We start from the raw sequence: 11,748 nt of genomic DNA, 5'->3' as shown, positions 1-11,748 counted from the left end.
TCAGATCACTGCGCTGAACCTCAGGCCGCAGATTGTTAAGCTGTATTAATATTTACATGGCTGTGTGTGTGTGTGTGTGTGTGTGTGTGTGTGTGTGTGTGTGTGTGTTGTGCAGAGATGACAGTTCACTTGAAAATTGTTAGCTAAGATTAAAGAAATGAACTCTGTCACATGCTGATTAACGACCTTATTAACGACCGCAGGGGCTCAATGATTCTACACAACTCAAAACAAAATGTCTCCCTCCCTCAAAAACAAATATCTATAATGAAGTCACAGAAAGGCCCAGAGGTGGTGCACACATCACTAACCAGTTTATGTTCCTCGCCGTCTGAAAAACGCATTTGTACATTTCCTTTTCCTGCAGGTAATCAGGTGGAGTCCGCTCACAGCAGCGGTTTATTAAAATACCCATGATTCATTGTGTGTGAGCAGTGTGAAGAACAGTTTTCTATTTCCTGAGACAAAAACATCACAAAGAAAACTGAGACAACAGGCTGGAAAATCACTCACCTGTTGTTCCTCATCCTGTCACCACACCCACCTGTGCACCTGCCTCCACTTCCCTCATCAGCCCCCTCAGGTATAAATACCTGCACGTTACCTGCTGCTCTTCTGGCCTGTTTATGATCCACTTCCTGTCACTGACAAAGTGAACTTCACCTTTCAGTCTGAGTCTCAGTCCACATGTGGAGAGCTGCAGAGATCCTGAGTGTCAGTGAGACTCATGGTCTGATGCTGATGGAGCAGATCCGAGCGTCTGCGGGGAGGCGGCCGGGCCTCGGCGGGGGGCGGCCGGGCCTCGGCGGGAGGCGGCCGGGCCTCAGCGGGAGGTCTGTGAGAGGAGGAAACGGTTCATTCAAGAACAAAAAGATAGATTTGTGATTCTAACACTTTTATATTCTGGGTTGTGAGCATTCATACTTGTGTCTGTGACGCTCTGCAGTCACACCACCACAACACGCACAGTAAAGTGCAAACATATTAAGTTTGGGACAATGTGTGCTAGAGTTGTAAGAACTTCCTGTTTCATGCCGAAACATCAAAATTAGCTGCGGCACCACGGGCAGGCCGTTCAATGAAAACTCAAAAGCTTCAAAATTTAGCATCACAAAGGTCTTAAGATGGGATTGACCAAATATGATGTCGATCTGTTTAATTCTGTAAGAGGAGTTTGTTAAAGTACAGCCTCCATAAATCGCAAAAACGGAGCCAAAATCTCAGAGGAAATTCTAAATGGCTGACTTCCTGTTGGGTTTAGGGTGCAATTGAGTATATTTGACTTTCCATGTTACTTTACGTACATGAAGGGGAAACACAGCTTAGGGGTTGTATTCAGACTTTTCTCTCGTGAAGCGTTCGGAGGGTGAAGTGTCGTAGAAATTCTTCATGCATGTCAGAATTTCTCCGAACCAGAAGCTGAGTGCGATGAATCGTGTGTTTTAATGCTGAGAGGAGAGCGCTGTTCTGTGGATTGGTTGTCAGACGGCTCTGCTCTTATTTTTATAAAGAAGAGGTCACGGTGAATTATCTGCACTTTAACAAAGGATAAAGTTGCTCACACGGATAAATGTCTGTTACATCACTGTCACATGACTTCAACGTCACCCCCACTAAACTAACGTGACCAGATTTCTGAAATGAAAACCAGGACATTTCCAGCTCAATAAAATATCAAATGTTTCCACCTATGAAATATAAGAGGGGGACAGTCCTAGCTTCATGAATTTTGACCATGGCAACATTGTACTGTAATAAACTAGAGTGATGGACAACTGATAAAACGACGACTCCCTACCTTTGAAGCAGTCGTTAAGTCTGATTGTCTCTATCTATTCCTCAATTTATATTATCATAGTCCACTGCAGACAGTTGGACTTCTTCTTCTTCACTATTTTTTCAAGTTCTGACTGGTGGGGCTTTGGGTATGTTTGTTTTCATTAGTTTACTGCCCGGCTATGAACTCAGAACCAATGACTGAGCCAGATGACTTTTTCTCTGCCTAGATGTATCAAAAAAAAAAAAAAGACAAATCTGAGTGGATAACTCTATTTTCATGGTTTTAGCTTCTTTTCTGAAGCTGCTACAGCTAGCAGCTAGCCCCCTCGGGGAAAGGCTACTGTCCCCGGAAAACGGGGTCGTCTGGTCACTCTACACTAAACTTCAACATGATGACGTTTAACGTCCCCAACACCCTCTGTAGTCTCATTAAGACACTCGTTAACAGACATGAAAGCTTAAAGGAATCAGGCCTGGGGTATTTACCGTCATATTTCATGTTGTAGAATAAAACCTGAAAATGTCTTGAGCTTGAGTTAAACTACAGACCTTATTTCAGTCATGTAACAGAAACTAGTTCCTTTTTTAGCCCCACTTTTCCTCTAGCGCCATCAACAGGTCAACATCTGTATTTATCCAATACTTTTTTGAATGAGCAAACACCTGCAAAACTGACATGACGTTCCCATCAGCCTCAGCATGATAGCATCGTCACTGTGAGCGTGTTAGCGTGCCGATGTTAGCATTTAGCTCGAACACTCACAGAGCTGCTAGCATGGCTACAGTCTTCATGCGGTCAAGGTGCTGTTTTAAAAAACTCCCATCGGTGGGGAATTAAATTTGAAAGTCGGTAAAAATAAAATGACAAAAAAAATTAATTGAATGTGTTGGATTCCAACCTGAAGCAAATTCCAAGTCTCTATAATAATGTGATTTAAAAGTTTCTTGATGTGAACTGAAACTCAAAGAAGGAAAATACAAAACCAGCCTAGTGGATAAAATTATGGGAATTTCTGAGAGTATTTGGTAAAACTGAGTCTAAGATATTGATCTGTTCACAGATTCCTGCTCGTCTTCAGCACAGAACAACTACAGCAACAAACAGTGTTTAAAATCAGGACAGAAACAAATCTGTGGGAAATTATACGCTGTGTTTCCAAAGAGCACACACTGATGTTTTGTTTCTGTTTTCACATTATTGATGCACAAGTTGTACTTTCTTTAAAAAAACAACAAAACAATCTTCGAACAGCTGACTGCAGGTTTAGGAGAATCCAGTCTTCTTCTGTGTCCTGTCAACCTGCTCCAGTGTCAGTGAGCATGCTGTTCGATCGACTGACACACACACACACACACACACACACACACACACACACACACACACACACACACTTCTGATTTAAATTCTGGGCCAGACACTGATCTCTGTCCAGAAACTTCAGGGGGAACTTAAATCCAAGTGTTTTATTCATGCTCAGTGTATCTGTATCTCTACTGCAGACGTGGATCAGCAGCAGCAGCAGCATCGTCTCTCGCTCCCTTCAGGATCTTTGGTTCAGACCAACAGCGCCCCCAACAGGTGAACACAGGTCGTTACGACTCAGCAGAGCTATGACTCCTGAATCTGTCTGTGAGGAGGCGCTCAGCTTTTAACCATGTGAAGGAATGAGTTATCTGCAACCCTCTGAGGTCAGAGGGCATGTTCTCATTTCTTTAATTCACCTTTTACATGATACTTGCATATAAAATAATACCAGAGTTTTATATCACCACACTCAGAACAATCAGCTCTTTCAGTAATGAGGCGCCTTTCTGTCGTAGAGCAGAGATGGCTTTTCAAATTGTTCAAACCTCTTGTGTAAATAAACCTTTACTGATGTGGGTGGATTGTTTTTGGTGCTTGAAGTGGATTCACCAAAGTCTATAGGTTCATAAAAATAGTGCAACATGTGAGTGAAATAGTCGATAAATGCCTGAGAGTGAATTTTGTAATATATATCGTAGCGTCGTCTGTCACTCTACTTCACGTACGAGTCACGTACTAAGAGTCGACAGATTCTAACGACATTTAAAGCACATTTCTACACTTTATTATCACAGAGATATTAATAGAAACATCCATCGACCTCAGAGGGTTAAACAATAATTATTTCCCTCAGGTAAATCTCCAATGGGAATGAATTGAAAATGCAACTGAAGCAACATTAAAAAATTGGCTTTAAGAATAAATTGCATTTAAAAAGGAAGGATTCAACTTCTCCACAAAAATACTGCTGCCATGTTCGAGATCCTGGAATGTGTTTAAGCTCCAAAAACACTGGATCCTACGCTTCCCATAATGCAACTTGTCTGCGTCTCTTTTCTTAAGAGCGTGTTCCTTACAGGAAAATGTCCACATCTTTCAAACTAAGGTTCTTTCTGTTTCCAGATGAACCTGAACACCATCGACCGACATCCCAGTGAAGGAAGCTGCAGGCGACGCAGCTGAAGTAACGTCTGAGCTTCATGTGTTGAAGAGACATTTGAAGCGGCTCTGACTGAAGAAGAAGAAACACAACTGAGACGCAGCTTTTTAATAAATCATCTCTTTGTACATCACATCTGTTTTATTATTTTAAAAATAATCACATCTAAAGAATCATACTTCTGCTCAGACGGACTCGGGCTGACAGTGATTCACCTGAGCGCGTTTACAAAAGGACAGAATGGTGAAAACAGTGGCCACAGGAAAATGTGAAACATGTCGCTGCAGGTTTGTCCTGCGTGAAGCGGCGACTCAGCCGCCGCCGTCGCTCCCTCCAGAGTCCGTGTGAATGAAGAGTGAGATGGAGGATGAAGTGGAAGTAGGACACGAGGCGTTTCCTGTTTCCTCTGCAGACGGCAACAAAGACTTTCACTGCGACGCCTTCCAGCAGGGAATCATGGGAAAGTCAACACACATCTCCATCCACCGCTCAGTGTTCACACTCTTCACTGGAGACGCTTCAGATGAAATCCACCAAACTCCCCAGAGCCGACACGAGTCTCTGCATCAGAGAGACGCTCGGGAATCCTGTAAAAAAACATCCTCAGGCACCGTGGACACACACACACACACACACACACACACACACACACACACACACACACACACACACACACACACAGTGGCTCCAGGCTGCTTGCTTCATGTGGGCGTGTCTTCCTGGTCAGTCGTCGGGTTCGGTGACGCACTGCTCCACGATCTCTCTCAGATTGGGGTTTTCCATGGCGGCCGCCACTCGCTCCTTATCGTTGATCTGTTTGTTAACTGGAGACACAAACAGCTGATTCCTTCACTGAGCCGAGACACACACACACACACACACACACACACACACACAAGCACTACACTAACACAGCAGCTCCACTATTGCGACACTGTTCAAAATAATCATTATTTAATTTGGGCTTTTTAAATTTGTTCCTATTTGTCCAACAGGAAGTAAACTCAGCCCCTGGGGCAGGTCGTACAAAACACCTTAAGTTATGATTTTCCTTAAAGTCTGAGTTAAGGTTTCCTTAAAATAAAAACAGCTGCACAAAATTCCCTTAAGGTTTCTCCTTAAGTTTTAAGGTTTTTCTCCTTATCTTATCGTTCTTGTCTTGTACTTAAGGAAACACTTTTTTAACTGACTAAGTTTTTAATTTTCCTTGGACAAAACACCCTTAAGGAAAGTTTCTCCTTAAGCATTGAGGTTTTCTCCGTATCTTAAGTCTTGAACTTCAGGAATCACTTAAAGTTAAATTGTTGCACAAACACCTTAGTGATCAAAGTTCCCTTCAAAACAACAGGAGGATGAGAGAGTGGTGCAGGTGTCACAGGTGCTAATGGCAGCGAATCAATGGTCTCCATGGAAACAGAAGTCTTTCTTTGCTGCAAATGCATCAACTTTCTTTCCTTAACTAAAGAAAACTTTTAAAAGGTTCTGTGCAACACCCTTAAGTAACTCAGCTGGATGGAAACGCCTGGTGGAAACTCTGAAGGGAGATACAGTGGCGGCAAATGACGTGCATCAATGTGTCACATGCCTCGTCGGCGTTGCACCAGTTTTACATCCAACCGTGCAAACTGCTTCATGATCATCACAGACTGATGTCGTCTGCAGAAAAGCAGCAATATTAAGATATTTGATAGGAAAACTTTGTCGTTACCCGAGTTTGGGAAATTGGGATGTTACAGACAAAACTCCCAGACGATGCCTTCATGAATTTTACATAAAAAACAAAACGTGGTTGGAATCACTGCTCTGTCCTCCGGGTTTTATGAGCGTTCTCTGTTTCCACATATTTGTGGGTGAGATTTTCTGAATTCCAGCACCAACATTTGGATTGTGTTGTGGGTGTCACAGAAAAGGTCTGGAGACTCATTAAAACCTAAATCTGAACAAGTCTCATGAACGTCCTTCTTTTCAATTAGGAGACTTCTTTTATGCAGAGGTGACTTTCCACCTGGACGGTTGCAGAAGAGGAAAGAATGTGATGGAGGAGACTTTCTACAGGACCATGAATATTAATGTTTCTCCCACAGACACTTTGTTGACCGTGTTTGTAGCTGACGGACGAGTGGATCCGTCACGACTCAGAAAACTGTGTCAGTGGGAGGTTGTTCAATCTAAAGAAGCCATTTTCTCTTATAAATGAAAGACAGAGACAACAGAGACTCACTGTCTTCCTCTGTGGAATGGGTTCCTTCTGAAATGTAAATTTCCAGCTGAGAAGAGAGAGGAAAAAAAAAAAAAGGCTGACGTTAAAAGGCAGAATCGCACGCTGTGTTTTTTTTTTTTTTAATTCAGCAATTGTTCAAGAAATTTAATGAACAAAGTAAAGTGTGTTTTAAATGTTGGTTTAGTGCGAATGAGAAAAAGAAACCTGGTTGGGAGGAGGAGGATTAATAATGGAGAACAGTGACGGGACATAAAGAGAAATATATGACAGCAGCTTTGGGGGTTTGTTCCTCACAGTTTGAGGGAAAATGTTCCAGCAAACAAAGATTCTTTCAACAGTTTGTGTTTGTCCTTTCCAACATGCCGGAGCCCCGAGCACAAAAGAGTGGATGAACTTCACTGTTGAGCAAGTGGCTGGAAAGTAACTGAGCACATTTATTCCTATTTTTCCACTTCCCTCTCTCTTCTCTCTCCTGAGGGAAATGTCTGTCTGCAGCTGAGGAGCAGAGGACGGCGGCTTCACTGCAGCTCGGTGGATAAAAACCCTGAGGCTGATCCACACAGGAAATGTGCTGCAAAACCAAAACTAGGAGCTAGAGGCAAAATACTATATTATACTATGCTGTGAATAAAGATGGACGTCGCCTCTGTTACGTCACCCACAGGTTTCTGAAGCTCAGAGTGAGCCGCTCCGCCGTCGCCATCTTGACAGTGTTTGACTCCACCCCCTAACTCCCAGCTAATCCAAAAATGGTCAAAGAGGAGGGGCTTGTGTGGAGCTGAGACTCCGGTTCATGACGGTTTGTCTCAAGTTTACGCTCACCTCAACTGTTATTCAAAGAGGCCACGCCCTCAATCCTCCATAACTTTAGTCCTTAACAAAATGTATCGTGTTTGTGAAGCAGCTTTAAAGCTGCAGAGACGAAGCACACAGCTGTCCTCCTGCCCTCAAACACACTGCTGACAGCCCTGACCTCTGCTGGGTGGTAAATAAACAGCTAATTGGCTGATTGTTCTTTTGTCTCTCAGAGTTTCACTCTCTGAATCATCAATGAAACAGCAGCTGTGTCCTGACTGAACCGAGCTGCAGGCGTCCAGTCGACTCCTCCTCCTCCTCCTCCTCCTCCTCCTCCTCCTCCTCCTCCTCGATTAGTTTTTCATCCTTGGGTTTCAAAGTCGACTTTAAACTTCAGGGTAAAAAGTTTGGGACACAAACAGCTGTTATATCTGCTATTAACCATGTTTAACAGCAGATTAACCGGAACTACTTTCTACTAAAGAAATGATCCCTACACAGCCGTGTCTGTTTGTCTGATGTAATTGTAACTTTCACCTTCATTGTACTGAGGTGGATGCAGATATCTCAATGAATATGAAATAATGTGCATGACTGGCTACCACGAAAGCAAAGTGTGTGTTTGTGATGTGGGCGCATCGACCCTTTAAAAATGGCTCTGATACTCACCTTGTGTTTGAAAGGCAAACACCTCTGCAGCTTCACTTGTAAGCACAGACCTGCAGACAGAGAGCATCACCGTCAGACACTGATCACACATGACGGAGGAAAATGAGCTGAAGAAAAGCGCAGCAGAACGCCTGCAGCCGAGATCGGCCGAGGCTGAGGGAGGCTGAGATCACGCCGACCTCAGGAGACCCCACGATTATATGTCCGTTACTCATCCTGTTAAGAACAAGCTCCTCTGGGAAAATCTGTCAGTTCATTCACACTCAGACTAAAAGCTGTGTGCAGGTAGTGAATAGTAGGTGAGTCCACTGGCACCTCGCACTCAACATCTGACTGACACATCAGCTGATATTAGCTGAGTGGAACCAACAGGCAGAAGGTCGTATCCCTCCGCCACTCAAACTAGTTCCAGTACATCCCTGTTTTTCCAGAGTCATATAAAATATCAACCGTTTGTGTGAAATTTTGCCATAATCGCTGTGAAGTCTTGAGTAATGGCTACCAAGTCACCGTCACCTTCGACCTTTAGCCACCAAAATCTAATCAGTTGATCCTCGAGTCCAAGTGGATGTTTGTGCCAAATTTGAAGAAGGTCCCTAAAAGTGTTACGGAGATATTGCGTTCGCAAGGCCAAAACCGTGTTTTGTGAGGTCACCTTTGACCTTTGACCCCCAAAATCTAATCAGTTCATTCTTGTGTCCTAATGAATGTTTGTGCTAAATTTGAAGAAGTTCTGTCGAGGCGTTAATGAGATATCGTGTCCACGAGAATGAGACGGACGGATAACCCGAAAACGGCGGAAGAATAAAAACATAGCGGTTATTTAACATGACATTACCTGTATTTAACATGACGTTACCTGTATTCAACGTGACATTACCTGTATTCAACGTGACGTTACCTGTATTCAACATGACATTACCTGTATTCAACATGACATTACCTGTATTCAACATGACATTACCTGTATTCAACATGACATTACCTGTATTCAACGTGACGTTACCTGTATTCAACGTGACGTTACCTGTATTCAACATGACACTACCTGTATTTACCAGGTTATTTCAGGTCAACACTTGAAGCCTCATTAAAGACGTCAGCAGGTTCATCTGTATTGGACTGACTCTGAGCCGCTCGCTCGTTATAAAACCGGCTCAGTTACACGGAGTTATAAACTGCGAGTGTGAATGTCAGTAATTAAAGGATCTAATTGCAGAGAGACGAGGATGATGTGCGTTACTCAGCCTGCTGAGAGCCCGAGCACGCCGCTGAGAATAAAACACTTCACATCTCGTGTCCTGAATCCAGTTCACTGCGTTGCACGTTCACCTTCCTGCCGTCGGCGCTCAGGCTTCAATCTCAACTCCACCTCTTTTTTTTTTTTCTTTCTTTGTGCGTTTGTTTGTTTTGTGTCCCCGGAGGAAAACTGCTTTCCAGCCAAATATTACAAGAATATAAATAACTGCAAACACACACGATAACACAGGAACTCGCAGACGAGTCACACGGATTTGAATACATGAATAATAAAAGATGTTTTATGGAGGCAGGAGTTTCCATGATGTCAGTGTCTTTATGAAGGAGTTCCAGCTCCAGTTTAACCACCAGCTGATTCTTCTGACTGCTGCTGCCCACAGATTAGACTGATCGCCACCAACAGCAGCACCGAGGTGAAGGGTCAGACTTTCAGTTTCAGATAATGGATCAGCTGCTCAGAAACAACATCCAACTGCCGCAGCAGTGCAGACGGTTAAAGAGTTTTTAATCAGGCCACAGCGGGCGTTTATGTAACGACTGAAACAGCTAAATTATGAATAAAGACGAAGCCATAAGATGTTAGGTGAAGTGCAAATGATAAGAGCTGAAATAATTTGTTAATTCATTCATTAGTCGACAGAAATTATTCATTTAAGTCCCTTTTTAAATCAAATACTCACTGGGTCCAGATTCTCAAATGTGAGGACTCTCTGGTTCTGTTGGATCTCTTTAGGTTCTGGATCGGTGGTCAGACACAACAAGCCTCTGTAAATCAGTCAGCTGATCAGTCTCTGGTGAACAGGGACGGCCATTCTCTGCTGTATAGAGCTTTACTGATCAAACGATTCATTGATTCATTGAGAAAATAACTGGCAGATTATTCAATAATGAAGATAATAAATACCTTGTTAGACAAGGTCACATTAATGTTAGTTCAGGGCTGTGAAGATATAAAGATTGATTAGAATAAATCCTTAAATACTATTTTATAAGTGTTTATTTCATTTATATCCTGAGTAACTTTAAAAAACACAGTGGAAGTTAAATGTTTAAAATCAGGGAGCAGAATATTAGAGTCAGTTAGTGCAAGTAAAGGGTTAAATTTGTTGTGTGGCCTCTTTCAAAAGCTCCATTAAGTGGTGTTTGAATAAACCGTCTCCCTGTTGCTGCTTGACGACCGTTCGCCCCCGACCAGAGGACAATTAAATCCTTCTAATTGGCACAAAACAATCAGCTTTAACATTTAACACTGCCACTAAATAATGGGGATCATGGGCTTAACGGTGAATGTGTTACTGTGGGTGAAATGGTGTAAACTGAAGAATTATACAACTTATTAGTAAAGTGCTGGTTTTTGTTACTTCGGATTGAACGTGAGAAAAAGACAGTGGGAGCCCAAAAATATAACCAGCAGATTTTTGTTGTTTTTCTTTTCTGAACCAACGCAGTGTTTGTGTGTCTCGACAGCGTCTGAGGCTTTTGAATTCATCGACAATGATCTGAGGAAGCTCTGAATAAACCTGAATGCCTCGTATGAAATATCTGCTGACGTGCGAGTGTGTGCGTTGAAAGCCTTTTGAAATAACACAATAAAACCCAAAGTATCACCCAGCTCCTGTCTGGGTCATGTCTGCTGCGGGTGACTCACCGATCAGAGTGGCCAGAGAGCAGTGAGGGACGGTTGGAGAAAACTTGATAATGATTAGATACTCGTCCTCGCCGAGCTCCTGGACCTCCACGCATTTCTCCGTCACCACCTCCAGCTCCTCCAGGGTGTTGGGCTTCTCCGGGTCCCGGATCGATCGAATCACATCTGATGGAGAGCGGGAAACGAGATGTGTCATTCTTAACTACGGCCAACTTTAAGTCTAAAATTGAAAACTAAGTGGTAAATAAGAAGTGTCTAAATCTACAGAATAAAACAGTGCTGTCCCAGTATGTGCGGTTCACATCAGGCACACCAAACTCTGTTCAGAATAGGTGTTTATAACTCCAAGTAAACCAAACCCCAATCTGAAACTCATCTGTTTAAGTCCTGTACCAGTACTGGTCCCAGTGGGAAACCTCTCTCCAACCAAATTACATTCAGAAAATAATCTGTTTTAGTTCTGCATGAGTCCAGGTCCCAGTTTGTGCTGTTAACTACAAACACACCAAACTCCGTTCAGGAAATCATCTATTTGAGTTCTGCATCAGTATAATTCAAAATGTTTGGTTCACTCCAATAAAACCAAACTCCATTATAAAATAATTCATTTATTCTCCAGTATGTTTAAGTTTAGCACCATTGTTTATCCCAGTATGTGCTGTTTATACCAATCACACCAAACTCCAGTCAGAAAATCACCTATTTTAGTTCAATACCACTTTAATAAAAAAAAACCCAGTATGTGCTGTTTACTACAGTTGCACATAACTCCATACAGTAAATCATCTATTTGGGTTCGGTACCAGAAGTGGTCCCAATACCTGCCATTCACTACAATCAGACCAGACTGTATTTGTTGAATCATGTGATCCAAACTTAGGATTCAGTACCACCAGTAGCCCCCTTCACCA

The 11,748-nt window shown here is 42.8% G+C and overlaps 1 protein-coding gene across 2 annotated transcripts; it reads right to left on the bottom strand.

Moving 5' to 3' along the window:
- Positions 1–4,337: 4,337 nt before the first annotated feature.
- On the bottom strand, positions 4,338–11,050 carry ciao2a (cytosolic iron-sulfur assembly component 2A). Of its 2 annotated transcripts, none has more exons than XM_023400682.2 (4): positions 10,838–11,050; positions 7,930–7,979; positions 6,466–6,511; positions 4,338–5,068 (listed from the first exon to the last, which is right to left on the bottom strand). In XM_023400682.2, exons 1-4 carry the CDS (start codon positions 11,031–11,033, stop codon positions 4,968–4,970), a joined length of 393 nt encoding a protein of 130 aa, XP_023256450.2. In that variant the 5' UTR covers positions 11,034–11,050; the 3' UTR covers positions 4,338–4,967. The 2 variants fall into 2 exon arrangements, with proteins under 2 accessions (XP_023256450.2, XP_087028576.1); XM_087172450.1 differs by having other exon boundaries at positions 4,962–5,096.
- Positions 11,051–11,748: the final 698 nt, after the last annotated feature.

Source organism: Seriola lalandi, unplaced genomic scaffold (assembly GCF_002814215.2).
Source record: "Seriola lalandi dorsalis isolate HSWRI2012SDOR001 ecotype SW California unplaced genomic scaffold, Sedor1 jcf7180002052869, whole genome shotgun sequence".
Taxonomy (NCBI): domain Eukaryota; kingdom Metazoa; phylum Chordata; class Actinopteri; order Carangiformes; family Carangidae; genus Seriola; species Seriola lalandi.
The sequence above is the reverse complement of the archived record's forward strand: the minus strand, read 5'-3'. Positions and strand labels throughout refer to the sequence as shown.